The 17,191-nt window shown below is 35.5% G+C and overlaps 1 protein-coding gene across 8 annotated transcripts in view; it reads right to left on the bottom strand.

Annotated features, from left to right (window-relative positions):
- Positions 1-17,191, bottom strand: part of RALGPS2 (Ral GEF with PH domain and SH3 binding motif 2) — a 149,444-nt gene that overhangs the window by 24,248 nt on the left and 108,005 nt on the right. For all 8 annotated transcript variants that reach the window (XM_077763307.1, XM_077763305.1, XM_077763303.1 and 5 more), the window contains 6 exons: positions 12,770-12,907; positions 11,690-11,780; positions 6,732-6,799; positions 5,084-5,219; positions 4,131-4,282; positions 138-192 (listed from right to left, as the gene is read on the bottom strand). In XM_077763307.1, coding sequence (XP_077619433.1) covers positions 138-192; positions 4,131-4,282; positions 5,084-5,219; positions 6,732-6,799; positions 11,690-11,780; positions 12,770-12,907 — 640 coding nt within the window. The remainder of the gene's footprint in view (positions 1-137; positions 193-4,130; positions 4,283-5,083; positions 5,220-6,731; positions 6,800-11,689; positions 11,781-12,769; positions 12,908-17,191) is intronic.

The following is a 17,191-nucleotide window of genomic DNA, read 5'->3' on the forward strand; positions in this document are numbered from 1 at the left end:
TCTAATTCTACCACCAGTTGGAAGCTTATAAAGAGTCCCTTACAGATATGTAACAAATTTTAGGTGTTAAGATGTTTATGATCTTTTAAGAAAGACCAACTAAGCTCCAAGCAGTTCAAATGGACAATTTTTCTTACCTCTCAAAAGCAGGCCATGAGGTTTCTTCACTTAGTTCAGAACCATCACTGCTACCTAAAATCAAAAGTTATTCTACTTTTAAACATCAGAATTAGTTTGAATTTCGTATTTTAAAAATAAATTCTCTAATTGTACTTATAAAGTGATAATCATGTTATTTGTGGGTGAACGTCTACATATTAATTCTTCATTCTTGTGTTACTGCTGGGAGGCTTATTCTGCAATATACTGGAATATAGTTAACAAGACCTCCAAAAATAACAGAAGAGCATAAAACATTTATGTAGGTCTACTTATGGCTCAAATTCATTATGTTTATAAACAATTTTCTACCATCAGAGAATGTACATACACACAAAACTTTAAACTTTCAAAATTTTGTGGGGCGCCTGGGTAGCTCTGTAAGAGTGTCCGACTTCTGTTCAGGTAATGATCTCACAGTTTGTGGGTTCGAGCCCCCCATTGGGTTCTGTGCTGACAGCTCAGAGCCTGGAGCCTGTTTCAGATTCTGCGTCTCTCTCTCTCTCTGCCCCTCCCCCACTCGTGCTCTGTCTCTGTCTCAAAAATAAAGAAAAAAAAACCAAAAAATTTTTGCCATAATTTAAGACAAATAAATTGTTCAATTCTTAGAGGCTCCTTCTCTTTGTATTCCTTTAAAAACCCATTATTATCCTAAGGATAAGAAGCTTAATGAAATTCCTCTCTTTCCTTCTCTCTCTCTCTCAAAAATAAATATACATTAAAAAAAAAAGAAAGGAAGTTAAATGACACTCAACTTTTGCCTTTAGAGGAGCCAAGGTAGAAGAGGAAGGAATCCTTAAATTAAAAAAAAAAAGAAATAACAATGGTATGCTAACAATGTAAAAACTTTTTCTTTGGCCAGAATAGCAGCTAAAATATTAAATTAGTTAAAGAAAAAAATGAGAATAAATTTGGAGACTAAAACACAGCTTACACTGATTTAAATGTTATTTTAAAGATAATTCTGGCTCTCAATAAAACTGCCAAATAATGTGTCCCTTATGTATCAAGTTAAACTGTCCATCAGACTTTCACACCAGTGTTCCATGAGACTCAAACTACACAGCTAAAAGGTAGGCATTATATTTGGATTAATACCTCGTCTATGTATTTAGAGTGGCCCTAGCTATGTATTATCCCTGGAAGAGCTTAGTTAATAGCCACTGAAATAATCTTCTTGTTGTATGGGTCAGATGAGAAAATGGAAGTATTCTGCTGGTGGTTGGAGGGTGTTCTAGATCATCTGTTGATTTGTAACATTATGTGGTAAGGACAGAAAAATTAATCATAATTAGTATGATTTAGTTGTATAAAATATGTTTTTCCAGTTCAGAGTGGATATGCTTCTCTTAGCTAGGCAAGACCACGTCAGGTTATCTAAGACATCTGAACCACAGAGGCCACTGGCCCAAGCACTGGCTAATTTGTCTGCAGTACTTTCTCAAAACCTCTATGGTATAGGTTGATATTATGTGTTAAAGTCACAACTAAGGAAAAAACTCTTTTGTAACTATAAATTGTGTGTGTGTGTGTGTGTGTGTGTGTGTGTGTGTGTAACACCTAACATCTAAGGTTACAGATTTATTTTCCTTCCAGAATATACAGCTTTAAAACAAAAACCTTGCAAGGTAATGTCTATGTTTAACGTTCTTAATTTATAAACAAGGATGTAACAATCCTTATTGCTTACCTACTTAATAGCCTTTGAATAAACAAAAAATAAATACAAAGGCAAAAATTAAAATAGTCTCTTCCTGTTCTAAAGAAAGGCCTACAAACTGAGACACTAACTGTAACCGAATGAAATAACTAGATAAGTAACTGTCCTGCAGTGACAAAAAAAAAGAATATCTATGGAAAGTAAAAGCCATAAATAAGCTAAAGAATTTTCATTATAAAATCTATGATGGGGGCGCCTGGGTGGCTTAGTCGGTTAAGCGTCCGACTTTCGCTTAGGTCATGATCTCGTGGTTCGTGGGTTTGAGCCCCGCGTCGGGCTCTGTGCTGACTGCCAGCTCAGAGCCTGGAGCCTGTTTCAGAGTCTGTGACTCCCTCTCTCTCTGACCTCTCTCTCTCTCTCTCTCCTAGAAATAAATAAAACATTAAAAAAAAATCTATGATGGGGAAAAGTCAAATATTATATATACTTAATTGAGAGCTGTGATTTTAAAAATTATTATTTTTTCATTTAAGTGGCATGCCAGGACTCCATAGTGTAACAAATTTTTAACGGGAAAAAAGTTCTTCCTTTCACTTTTGCATAATTATTCTGTGTATTATTTTTCAGACTGAGGTTGATACTTGCATATAGACCACTTACAGCATCAATGAAGAGGTATTTTAGGTGGCTAATTGGTCTTGCATTTTGTGAATTTTATCGTCATTTAATCATTTGCATTTATCAAAGGGGGAACTTTGGAAATAAAAAACTGAATGGTGCTGGAAAGCTCTAAATCAATTTTATTTACAGGGTTTGGGACTCTCAAAGGTTAAGGAAGTCAAATGTTTTGTTTTTAAAAATTTTTTTTTAATGTTTATTTTCTTTTTGTGTGAGAGAGAGACAGAGCACGAGCAGGGGAGGAGCAGAGAGAGAGGGAGACACAGAATTCAAAGCAGGCTCCAGGCTCTGAGCAGTCAGCACACAGCCTGAAGTGGGGCTCAAACTCATGAACCATGAGATCATGACCTGAGCCAAAGTCAGACGCTTAATCAACTGAGCCACCCAGGTGCCCCAAGGAAGTCAGTATGTTTAAGAAAATGAACTCCTTCTTGGATTTCTTTCTACTGACTTATCAATATTGAGATGATCCTATTAACAGGCAAAGAGCCCTTGACCAAGCTGGTACTTAATCAGGGAAGACATTTTCCTCCTTTATTCCTTTTAAAAAATAAAACAGTACTGTATATTTTTCTAATTATCAAAAGAAACGCTCATCTAAAAGATGCAGAAAATAAGCAAGTTTAGGAAGTAAAAACAAATTCTTCACAACCTCATCTCCTTTTCCAGTATGGTCCCGATTTTCTGGTCCCCTTCACGGTAGCTGTCTCTATTTCCTCACCTCTCATTTTCCAGGCTACTCCAATCAGGACTCCACTATGAAGCAACTCTTACCAAGGTCACCAAACACTTCTATCTTGCCAAATGAACTCATCAATTCCTATTCTCATTTTTTCTTTTTCCTTGCATTTGACAGTGATACTTCCTTCCTCCTGGAGATACTTTGTCTACTGGGCTTTTGTGGTCCCACGCCCTGATTTTTATCGCTACTTCACTGATCCCCCTTCTTCCTATTTCTTTTGATGGTCCATCTTTAAAAAAAAAGTAATCAGACCTCTAAATAGGAGTATATCTTCTCTTATTTGTTTACATTCTCTCCCCTGGTGAACTTAACCAATCTCATGGCCTGAGATATTATAAATGTCCTAACTCCTATACTCCTATCTACAAACCTAACCTTACCCACTGAGTTCAAGTCACATATTCAGTTACCTACCTGACAACTCCATGTGGACCAAACATGTCCAAAACAGAATTCCTAATTCCCCAAACCCAGTCCTCCTTCACAAATACCTCACCACCTACAAATGATTGTTCTTGTCTTCTCTACTATGGCAGTAGCACCACTATCTAACTAGCTGCTTAATCCAAAAGACAGCGAGTATACCAACACTGTCTTTTCCCTCATCCTACAAACAAACTGCATGAAGTAACCAACTGAACCAGTCTACCTTCTTTTCCCACCATTTCTCAAATGCTTCCCCTTTTGGAGTCAGAAACATCAAGCAATTTTAAAACCATCATGAATTATTAACTTCAGAAGCTACTAGTAAGATGATCCTATATCTGTTACTTTGCTTTTATCAAATTTTCTCTATGTATGGTAGGATTAAAGACTTTTTTTTCCAGCTGAGTTTTATTAAAAGTCTCATTTTATATAACTTGGAATCCTCTCAGAGAAGTTATTTCTCACCTATTGATATTCCACTAGAAAGAGTAGAACTTTCAGCTTGGCCTCGAGATGGTGCGTGGGGTTCCATGACGCTATCGTCTAATAGGTGTCTTGGCCCTGCATTTGGGAACGTTGCACTCTTAAACTCTGCTGTGTTCATTTTATGAATGAAACTGGAGACAAAGAGAAATATTTTTCATAACTTTTACTACTGTCAGGTAATTCAAAATATAAAAGATACTCTTATATAAAGACTTAGGACACAGAAGACTTACTTGCTATCCTGACCTGACTTCTCAACTCTCATACTAATAAACACATAAGATTTTTACCACGAGAGCCTCAAACCAGCAGTTTAGGGAAAATGTCTTAGGAAACCAGCCCAGGCCTTATCTATTTATGTAAGAGATAATACTTTAAATTCACCTTAAGTCTCAGGTCCATTAAAAAATTGTTTATTTACATTAGCTTTTGGAAAACAGCTATTAAATTTTCACAAAAATCATGGCAACAGTGAACTATGGGCCCCATTTTGAGAAAAGTCTTGCAAAGTTAATGGTGTTAAAACAAAAAATCAGTTTCCTTTTCTTTATGTTTAGGAATCAAAGGAGTGATTTTTATAGACCTTAACTTATGGTGACTTATTTTGATTAAGACAAGCAATGACTGTCTTGATACAAAGAGAATAATTTAAAAGGAAAATGGTATATTGTTTTCCTGTTTTTATTTTATTTATGATGACGCTCTGTAATATAGTTCATTTGTAAAGGCACTGCTGGGAAGCTTATTTCCAAATTAAGGAAAAACTAAGTGCTTTTAAGCAAACAAGATATTTTACTGAATCAGGAAAAAACTATGGTTATACAAATAAAACTATTCAGGATGCTAATTTCTTTTAACTAATAAAATATACAGAAAATAAATCCAACCAGAAACAACCTAAAATTCTGAAAGATAAAATTAAAGCTGCTGACTTATAACCCAAGCTGTGGCACTTCCTATGTCCATGGGGAATCAGGTTCCGAGGGGACGGAGGTGTCGGTGGAAGCAAGGCCCCTTCAGCTGCCATGCTTTTCCTTCCACTCTGTGGAGATGCTCCCACTTCAGGGCCTAAGGGTTACATGTGAGAGAGAGAGAGAGGTTTTCAAATGGCTTCAAGAGAGTATTTTCTTTTTAATCCCTCGATAGAAAATTTAAAATGGGGTTTAAATAAAATAATATTGCTAATTCTATTTTCAATGACTGAATATTAAATATATACTTTCTGCAAAGTCCAAAACATATAAAATCAGTTAATTTCTATCTATCTTAATTGCACTAAGCAGGCAGTAGAAGCATTTTCCCCCACTAACAGAGAAAGAAGAATTAGAAGAGACAGACTCAGGCTCACTGCGTGTAAAGCCTGAACTAATCACCCAGGTCTGAGTCCTGTAACTTAGTGCTCATTTCATTTTGCACACTGCTTCTTGCTCTGAGTTTCAGCTTTCTCTGAGAGAAAGAGCACGTAGGGCAGGTCAAGCATTCAAGTTGGAATTCCAGTCTATATTGACACTGTTCAGGCTTATGGGAATTTAAAAAACAGAACCGACAGCTACACAGATTTGCAAACTATCACTTTAACAGTAAAAACAAAAGCAAATTTGAGAGATTTAGACCGCCATGTTTTCCTCTGCTTGTAATCCTCTCCTAGATATTGTCATGGCTTGTCTCCTTGCTTCCTCCACATCTTATGAGATCAGCCTCCCAATAATTTGAGAGGATGCAGTATTATGAAGCTTCATGTCAAACTCTTCACTTGAAATTACAAAAAGGTAATTAATAATTTCTTAAATAATAGGGAATTCTCTCCAATTTTACATTTTTAATCATGTGTGGTATATAAATATTATCCCCATTATACTGTGACAGATAAATTAAGGGACTGTGACAATTCTTTTTTAATATTTTCAGTATGTGGACCAGTATTAAAGTGAAATTTCTAAAAAGTTAAGTCACTAAAACTGACTTCCATAATTATTCAAATTAGTAAAATTTTCCACTCAGACCTCACAAATTTCTAATGTAATTAATCTTCATTGCCTAGGACAGTGTATTCTTAATAAAAAGAAGAGATATTCATAAATACTTATCTATTTTTTTTGTTATGTATTTTTCTTGATTAGTTGGCTTGTTTGTACATTTCTACAAATTCCAAGTAAAAACTTATTTTTTCCAAGTAACAACTTAAAAAAAATTTTTTTTTTAGTGTTTATTTTTGAGAAAGACAGCAAGACAGAGCGCTAGCAGGGGAGGGGCAGAGAGAAGAGACAAAATGAGAAGCAGGCTCTAGGCTCCGAGCTGTCAGCACAGAGCCTGATGTGGGGCTCAAACCCATGAACCGTGAGATCATGACCTGAGCCAAAGTTGTACACTCAACCAACTGAGCCACCCAGCCAACTCTCAAGTAACAACTTTTTAATTAAAAAACAAAAAAGCCCAAACAAAAAAGTGATATATTTTAATATCAAAAATAAAATTTTGCGTCCATTACAAAATGTGCTAAGTGTATCTACTTTGAAGCGCATTCTTTATTAGGTTACCTGATTTCTTATTTGATCATCAGAGAAAAGAATATGCACTAACCTACTAAATCTTCTCTGGAAGCAGCAGAACGTGGTGTGCTTGTCCCTGGTTCTATCTTTAATGAAAGCCTGTCATTTGAAAAAGAAACAAAACACATAAAATGATTAACATTTGACCAAATAATATTAAAATTATGTGTTTGCTCACCAAAAAAAAAAAAAAGAATTTTTATAAAGTAATCTCAACTATATATTTTTCTTCACGGACAATCTTTAATAGTAAATTTCCTATCTCCTTCATACAAAGCTGATCTCGTGGTTATTCTAGGACATATTAGGGAAGGGAATAACATTAAAAGTTACATTTAAAAACAGAAAAATCTTCCCAAACTACCCCAATGTTGCCAAATGGTTCGCCACATTTAAAGATTTTTGATAACCACTCAAAAGTAACATAACTTGAAGTTATATTGATACCTGACACTTAAATTCAGGATTTTTCACATATGTTACTAAATGTATTATGCATATTATTTCCAGAATCTTTACTTGATGTATTAATGGCTTCTCTAGAACTCAAAATTTCCAAAACACCCCCCAAAACGGCCAATTCAACTTCTTAAAAGATGGATGCTCAACAATAAAAAGGTTTGCAAAGTTCCTGGTAAATCCCTGATCTAACTCAAAGTTTATTACTTTGTACATAAGTTCCATTTAGGATAATATATCCAGTTTTGAGTTCCACAGCAAGAAGAGATTAGGACTCCTATAAGTGGAAATTTTCAGGAACTAGGATAATAAAGCAGTTGTAGAAAATACTTTAGTATAGTCCACAAGGCCTATTCTTACTAAATATTTGTCTAAATATTAATATTTTTAAAAAGTATTCTATTAACTGTTTTCTTAATGAAATTGTATAATTGATACTCATCATGATGAATCTATTATTATAGGTTCTTAGCTTATTAATTACTTGACTACCTAACAAGGCAATTATATATGATTATTTTCCAATTCTTTGACAGTGTAAAATGCAGTACTGAACGGATGTACAATTAACTAGAACTCTCTGCTCTTTTTCTTTCTACAGAGCAGTTTAATTATTTGGGCTACAGATTGTAGTGAATTCATTCATCTGATAAACAGGTATTAAACACCTGTTTGGTGCTGGGCACTGTGCTCTTTGCAGTGAATATAAGAGAGACTAAGTAAGGGCAGACATGGTGTCCCTGCCCTTCTGAAGCTTACAGTTTGGTAGGTGGAAGACACAGAAGTAAACAAAGTAACTACAATTTCTTAACACAGAGCTGCGAAAGAAAGGAACAGGAATGAAGCTATGTGTGAACTACACTGCTATCAGCAATAGTAAAAGCATCTTTTAAAGCACAGCAGTCAAGCTGGAGTGTCAGTTGCCTACGTTGTCATCAAAACACCACAGAGTTAATAGTGCTGCTACTTCACTGAGAAACGATGTGTTCAGTATTAAAATGAAGTAACTTCGAAAGATTTTCATGCTGATTAAAAAACATGCATGTAATTTGTTTTATCTATACTGGTTGCCTATATAGATGAAGATGCCAACAACAGAGGCCTTTGGATAAACAAGGTGTCATTTTTATTTAAATCTTTCATCATAAAACCATTTTTCTAATCATATTAATAGCTCTTATCTTAAAATGCTCTGGTTCTCGGTACACTGAATTAGTAGGGTCATGCAACAGACTGCATCTTTAAAAATTATCTTCTTCAGTCTCCCATATGAGGCCAACACCCCCAAGTGACTTGCTCCCTCAAGTAAAAACACTGTTTCCCACTCTATTCCTTTCATCGGTCCCTCCCCTGGAACGCCTTTCCTCACTCTTTACGTGGAGATATCTCCTATTCACCTGTTAAGACTAAGCCCAGGAGACATCGTCTCCGAAAGCTGTTCATGTTACCCTTTTCCTTGTTTTTTCCACTCAAAAGCTGAGTTGGGTCTCCCCCGTATCTACATTCCCAGAGGACCCTGGGCATATCTCCATTACAGTGATGTTTGACGTCAGTGATTTTTAGTCATCTGGTTGTGGATGTGTTTTGTATTAGACTGAACTTCTTAATTAAGGGCAAGAACAAGATTTTGTTTTTGTAATCCTAGCAGCTAGCATAGTAACTCTCCTGTGGCTAAAGCTTAATAAATATTTATTAAAATGAATATAATTGTAAGGATACTCTGGTTCTAGCTACTCATGAAAACAAAATCAGTACAATAACATCAGCTCTCCTACAAAAACGAAGGTATCTTATGTCAGTTTACAGACATTTAAAACTACTTACTGGCTTAATTGGCTACTTTATCCTTTTAACAAAGTAAAAATCAGGTTAAATAAACACTTTATTATTTTAATTTCATAGCAGTCAGTAACAATTTACCATCTTCTATAACAGCAATAATTTATCTTAGGCTTTACTCCTACTGAATCATTTAAGTTATATTGCCTTTTAAAAAAGTTTTTATTTATTTATTTTGAGAGAGAGAGGGAGAAAAAAAACATGAGAGGGTGAGGGGCAGAGAGAGCATCCCTAGCAGGCACTGTGCTGCCAGTGCAGAGCCTGATGTGGGGCTCAAACTTGAACTGTGAGACCATGACCTGAGCCGAGATCGAGTTGGATGCTTAACCGACTGAGCCACCCAGGTGCCCCGAACAGTTTAACTGCTTTTAAATCCAGTAAATTTGATTGAGGTAAAGAAATTTTTAATAACTACTTAATCATATTTTGAGTTTTAAGATAATCTTCTTTACCTCCCCGGACAAAACATGAGTGTTTTCTGCTGTGTCTGGAGCTGACATAGAAGAAATAGTGGTAAATAGAGGATACAGACCACCAGACTCAAGCAGCTCACAACCTAGGGCAACAACAGATTTATGAAAAAACTCCAACTTTGAAAAGCTGATTCCAGGACCTCACATATTTTCTTTTCGTTTTTCTTTACAAATAGTTTATTGTCAAGTTGATTTCCATATAACATCCAGTGCTCATCCCCACAAGTGCCCTCCTCCNTTTACATTCATGTAAACTGCACAGAATTCAATGTAAAATGCACCAGTTTACATTTCCACCAACAGTGTAGGAGGGTGCCCGTTTCTCCACATCCTCGCCAGCATCTCGCGTTCTCTGATTTGCTCATTTTAGCNATTTCCTTTGCTGTGCAGAAGCTTTTAATCTTGATGAGGTCCCAATAGTTTATTTTTCCTCTTGATTCCTTTGCTTTTGGGGATGTGTCAAGTAAGAAATTTCTGCGGTGGATGGCCTCACATATTTTCAAATGAATTGCTATGTAACAAGCTTTTATAAAATAAAATAAAAATTGATACAAAACTGATACAGAAATATAAACTGGTAATATTATGGTGTGGGGAAAGACATGGCAATAAAGGCTTTTAAACATTAATAAAATTTTAGATACATTTAAATATACATTATCTAGAGCTTCTTAATATATCTAATCTTTAAAAAAAGTTGTTTAGGGGTGCCTGGGTGGCTCAGTTGGTTGGGGGTCTGACTTTGGGTCAGGTCACGATCTCACAGTTCGTGGGTTCGAGCCCCGTGTCAGGCTCTGTGCTGACAGCTCAGAGCCTGGAGCCTGCTTCAGATTCTGTGTCTCCCTTTCTCTCTGACCCAACCCTGCACAGTGTGTCTCTTTCTCTCTCTCTCAGAAATAAATAAAACATTAAAAAACAAAATAAAGTAAGTTGTTTATTTCTAGTTATTTTTCAGAATTTCTAGCCCTTTATTGTACTAAGTCTGTTCTTCAAAAACTGCTGAAACTTGTGGAACAATAAAGTTGATGACCACTATAACAAAATTTTTATATACAGCAGTAATAGTGAAAAATAACCTAGTCTCTCACTTTGATAAGTTATAAAGTAAGTATGTATAGGTATGTGAAGTAAGCATGAGTATGAGCTTTTACTGGAAAACATATTTATGAAAGACAAAAGGTAAATTTGAAAGCTTGGGAGTAACTGGCATAATAAAGTTAAGTGAAATTTTTTTAAATTTGAAATTAACAAAGTCACAAGAAATATCAGAAGCCTTGAGAGAAATAAATGTAAGCTCTTCATCCTCCCATCTTTTGAAACAAACAAACAAACATTGGCAGTTATAATGTACAGCATACCACTGAAAATTAAAAGGGTTAATAATTCAAAAATCCTTCCCACCTTGGTCAGTACTGTGGATGTTAAGGAGAAGGAAAAGGACAATGGTATTTTAAAAGTGATTTTTAAAAAATCTGTAGCAAAGGACTTGTTACAATAGAGAAAAGGGGAAGTCTGGTGCTAGACACATAACTCTAACCCAGAAGTTAACAAGGCTCAATTATTTCCTCAATCCACAAAAATAATTAAGAACAAAATCAAAGCTATGTCAAAAATTACCATTGAAAAGGAGTAATTTTCCTATTTGTAGATTGTTTCATTAGTTTTTCAATCTATTAAAAGATAAATTTCCACGGGCACCTGGGTGGCTCAGTCAGTATCTGACTCTTGGTTTCAGCTCAGGTCATGATCTTGCTTCCTGAGTTTGAGCCCCGCATCAGGCTCCACACCGACAATGCGTGGGATTTCCTTTCTCCCTCTCTTTCTGCTCCCCTGCCCCCCAACTTGCATGCGTGCTCGTGCTCTCTCTCTCTCTCGAAATTAAAAAATAAATAAATAAGAGATAAATTTCCATAAAGATTCAGTGTTTGAACATAGAGAGAAAGGAAGAAATTCAAACCACAACTATCAAACATCAGCTCTCAACAACCTGAGAAAGACGAAATACTTTTAAACAAAAGAACAGACGAGGTATTTGTATATTGGCTCAATCATACCAAGTGATTAAAAAGAAATATGTAAGTACTTTTAGCACTGTAAAGACATAACTGGATTAGGTGTTTGTATGATATGATGTAATAGTCAAATGTTTAAATCCACAGGGACAAAGGGTAGAAGACAGGACAAAGTGAAACAGACCACTTTTGAAGATCCAACCTACTTGTAATTATCATCTTCCACAAACTTCTGTAGTTCTTCTATATACTGAACAGAGTTCAGATATTTTTGGACATGAGGCAACATGGGGATATCTAGGCAAAATGTGATAAATGATTATTTTATAAAGTATATCTTAACCAGAATTTTTAAAGTTAATCTGAGAAAAATGTACTTAAAAGAAAAATTAAGGCCATGTAGCACCAAAATTCAAATTAACTCTAGAAGGATATTACTGAGGTAGATTTTATTTAACTTTATTTAATGTAAAACTAAAGGCATGCTGTTTGTATAGATTAAGAAAAAAAGTAAACATACTCTGGTTTCTCTGGTATAAAAAAACCCTGATCCAACTCCATTTACAAAATCCAATGTATGTGATAAATTTCCTCCCTGCATATACTTTTAGGAAGTTTCTGAGGTTTTCTTAAAAGTATATATGCATATAAGTTAGCTTTAAGATAAATCTATTTTAAATAAATCAGAGAATGTATGCTCACTGTTTTTTAATATTATAAAAACACATGCCACTAAGGTATCTTTATTCTCTATCAAACTGAAAGAATCCAAAAATTATAAAACATTAAAAAAAAACCACACCCTTTTTCTCATCATCTGGGCTTGTGTAACCTCCTTCTACATATGTGGTTTCCATAAATTTCATCTTGAACAAAAACTGGTTATCTACCCAATATTGAACTCAAAAAAGCTAGTCAATTGTTACTAGCTAGGATCATACATTGTAGCCCTTCCCTAACTGAAAAATGTAAGAAGCATTTACATAATTGATGAGGAGTATCAAATGACATGAAGATAATAAAAAATTTTATAAATGATGTTATTAGCAAAGTTGCTACAAAATAGCAGAAGAGCAAAAGATAAAAAACTTTAAATAGGAGATATTTCAATTCCTTAAAAGCAAAATCTCAAACAGGCTGTAAATATCAAACAGTGAAATGAAACAATCATTACCCCCTTATATTAAGAGAACGTTCCCTGCTGTGTGAAAAATGTGTACCAAATCAGGTAAATGGACCAACAGAATCACAGCATAACGGAGTAGTGGTGTTCCCCAGAGACGTACCGTATTCACAGGACTGCTGTAAGTCAGAAATTATTCGAAGGATGTTATTCATCAAATTTGATCTCTGCTCATTTTCTAAAATGCTGCCAGTTGATGGGTATGCTGAATCAATGTATGTTAAGTCTGACAAATAGATACCTGGAACAAAATGAGATAAATGAGTGTTTTCTTAACTGCAGCTTGGAAGAGGATGACAAAATGAAAAAGGGGGACAAAGCTAGTTTACAGCTATATTTCAATATATATGCCATACTTAGGATCTGTTGTTATGTAATACACCACAGCCTTGTTAAAACATGATGGCTGAGCTAGATTTCCATGGATTTGGGACCAGATACGTAAATAATATGTTTTCTGTAAGGATCCTTTATGATACCATTTTACATCTGAGTCTGGTTTGGAACCTCGTGGAAAGAAGATGAGCTCTTGAACTGGCTCTGCCTCTGGTTAGTTGTACATGTGGAGAAAGTTGTTTTAACTTCTGTACCTCAGCTTTTATGTCTCCACAACTAGTGCCTATTTTCTAAGGAGAGGATGAAGCAACTAAGTTAGCCTAGACAGTACACGGCATGGGGTAGTTACTTAGTATTAGTTCTATATGCCCTTGCCTCGAGTTGATAACCATCACTTGACATTAAATGAAAACTGTCTCATTCTGGTAAAAATGTCTTGTTCTGAAGATCAATAGTTGGATTTCTGAAACAGTGCATAGGATTACAAATTGAAGTTAATTCTTCCCCCATCCCTGATCCTGCAGCTCCATTTCTCCATAACCTCCAAAATAATCCGGTTCTACCAGTTCTGGATATGCAAGGTCACTTACTTAAAAACATTTCTTGAGAATTTATTATACAAATGTAAAGTGTGTAAAACAACTATAAAGAGAAAAATGCATCTTCCTACTTTTTACCTCATTACTCCATATTCATGAACTCTGTCACACACTGCCTTCCAAAGAAGCCCTGTGTTTTTCCTCATGCCATTTCTTTCATCTGGACTGTTTCTTAACTCACCTCTGTTCATCTCCGTTACATTTTATATCCCAGTCAGTGTCAACTGTTCTTTTGGTTTTCTCATAGATTCCAAGAAAGGAATTTAGGAACTGTCTAGTCTCATCTCCTCTTTTTACAGATGAGGAATCTGAGGTCCATAGATAACAAAGCATGTGTCTAAAGCCATGTGAACTTTTAGTAATAGCACTGGAGCTCAGAATATATACCCGTACTCCAATTTCTCTACTACATGCTGTTATAAATTCATACAGTTATCTATAATACCACTCGGTAATTTTTACAACTTTATAATCTGTTTGAACTCTCATGTTTATATCTTATCTGTTCACAACTATAAACTCATTCAAGGCAGTTGCTCTATCTTGCACTTTAGGAAAATGAAAATCTTGCACAGTGTTTTGACAATAGGTGCTTAAAACAACCTAAAACGTTGACGTGGCAATCCTTTTACTCTTCCTATTATCATTCCTTTCCACTCAGGAAATCTTAATGGTGTTCTTTAAGCCATCTATCATAAATACTTCCTTTTCTTTGGACTCTCAACTTTTTTAAGGACTTCAAATGAATCTTTAGCTTAGATTCTTTCCTTTTCCTTCAATCTCAGAGGAAGAGGAATCTGTTTCTCCTTCCCAAATCTAATCTGTGACTCAATGTCATTGCTACTGCCTCTTTTAGAACACCTGCTGCTTTCTCCACCTTCACTCCTCCTCCCCACCCCCACCCACGCCCCCTCAGCTCCTTCCCTAGAGCCCATGCATACACTTACACTTCCTCTTTAAGAAAACAAAATCAAGGCAACCCTTCTGTTCAAATCTGATTCCCTCTGGACGGGCCTGCCTCTCTTTCTTTAACAAAACCTTTTAAGAGAAACACAGACCAGTCCACTTATTTTATCCTCCATCTCTTTTTAATGAAATATTTGACACAGAAAAGTTTACATGTGATAGACTTTGAAATAGGCAAAAAAGATTATTAGGTGTCTTGTCTCCAGTGTATCCTTCTGGGGTTTTGGAGCTATTTCATAACTCTGTAAGTTGTTGCAAACTGGTAATAATACAAATTCTTGTCCATAAAGATGCCAGTTCCTTATGTCTAGTAAAATGTAACAGATTAATGGTCTACGGATGTTGAGCAGTTTTGTAACTATCTGTAAATTCATTTTAGCATTCTTTAGTGCCTATATGGTATATGTGGTGCTTTGAATTATCCCTTGAAATGGTTGCAAAAATCTTCCAGATTCCCTTATAAGTTTAATGATTTAAATAAAACCTTGACGTATATTCATTTTGTATTTGTGTGAAAATCATGATTTTACCTTTGAAAAAAGTATATTCTAACACCTGTAACGTAGGAACAACTACCTGTGAATGACCAGTCGAGTGAGGAACTACAGCACCACCAGTACTGCTCCTTCCCTGTATCACCTCCCTGCCTCCTGTCCAGGGGGAACTACTATTCCAAAACTTAAGATTATTCCCTTGTTTTTTTTTCCCCCCGCAAGATATGTCTGTAGCTCTACACAGTATATTATTTACTTTTGCTTATTTTTGAGCTTTAAAAAAATCCCATTTTATGTGCATGTGATTAAATCAAATGATGACATTGGTAAAGTCAGAAAAGGTACACAAGTAATATACAGGTGTCTGTTAAAATTTTAAAATATGGCCTCCTGTGATTGCTGTGTCTCACCATTTTCTTTCCAAGAGTTATTCATGCTATTAAGTGCAGCTGGAATTCCTTAAATTGAGGAATTTGTAACTATATGTCACAATTTATTTATTTTATTTGATAGATTTTTCAGTACTTCTCCCCTCCCTCTCCATGTTAGTAATGACATTCTTGTACATATCTCCTGGAACACAAAGAATTTCTCTAGGATACATAGGCCTATTGTATACCATAAATGACATATAGATGGTATATTAGTGTTCAACTTTACAAGACAATGCCACACTGTTTTTTAAAGCTCTGTGAATTCATACTTCCATTGACAGTCTGTTTCTACTGACCCATACTTGTGCTAACCCTTGATATTATCAGTCTTCTTAATTTCTGCCAATCTTGTGAGTATTAAATAATATCTTATTGTGTTTTAATTTTCATTTTCTTGATTAGTTATGTGGTTACGCACTCATATTTCTACAAAATGACTTTTGTCCATTTTTTTGTTTTGATTTGTCTTTTTCTTATTGATTTCTAAGTTATTAATGTACTGCAGAAACTAGTCCATTTGGCACTTAAATTTTATCTGCTTTTCAACCTGTTAATACAATCTGAAATCAAGATCTCGCTGCTGAAACTTACTCCAGAAAAGGTATAAGGGACCTGCTCACTATGAAATCCTTACACATCTCTCTAGGTCTCCTCCTGCTGCTTCCTAGTGCCACAGCAGTACTTTCATCATTCCCTTTGTTCCTGGGTCTTTACTGGCTTGAACCTTCCTAGCTTCCCACACTCCTTCCAATCTCCTTTTTCCTCATGTTCCCTAGAAGCTGGTGGTGTTCCCCATGGTTCCCCATGGTTATTCATCTTCTCACTCTGAGTGTACTTTTCTGGATCATCTTACTTCTGTAGCCTCAGCCATCACCTATTGCTGATGACTTTCCAAATCTCTTTTTAGAACTGAACTCCTAACTTTCATTTTCAATATAACATGCCAAATTAATTATTATTTGTCCTTCAACATCTGACATTCTCTTTTCCTACTTCGGTTAGTGATATTACTTATTGTTAACATTAGAAGGTTCAAAACCACTCAAGTAAAAAAGCTCAGGAGAAACTTACTACCTGATATTTTCCCCAGATTAAGATATTAGTGAATACAACAGAATCGCTAAATGATCAAGTAATGTAATATGTATCATAAACCAGAGGCTAGGAAGCTGGGAGTCCATCTCTTCCTAAAACATGGGGAGACGTGGCAACAACGAGGTACAGCTGGGAAGGGTGCAGAGCCTGCTGTATTAACCTTAAGGATGCCAGTCTGTCCTAGCTCTCATTTTCCCTTGCTGTCTGACTTCTGGTTTACTTCACTTACATGACTTGCTTCATTCTTGTGAGCGTCTGTCTTTGCCGACCCGTGAGTTTGTAACCCCCAATACACATATGTATAGGACAGAATTTAAAGAAACAATTCTGTGAAAGAGGTAGAAAGTAGGTTTTTATTTACTCTGAAACAAGGCTGACTTTAAATAAAGAATGTGGTTCAACAAAGAAATGATGGTAGAGCCTGTCAGGAAAGAAAAAAATAGCTCAAGCTAAGGCAACACAGAGGAGAAAGCACATGGTAATATGGAAATTAGAAACTCNTCTAGAAGCAGCAATCAGCAATTACAGAATCCAAGGAGAGACAGTGTGGCATAATGCTTTGGAATTAGATTCAAATCCCAGTTCTAATATTTAATAGTGA

The sequence above is a fragment of the Crocuta crocuta genome, unplaced genomic scaffold, assembly GCF_008692635.1.
Source record: "Crocuta crocuta isolate KB4526 unplaced genomic scaffold, BGI_CrCroc_1.0 scaffold3, whole genome shotgun sequence".
NCBI lineage: Eukaryota > Metazoa > Chordata > Mammalia > Carnivora > Hyaenidae > Crocuta > Crocuta crocuta.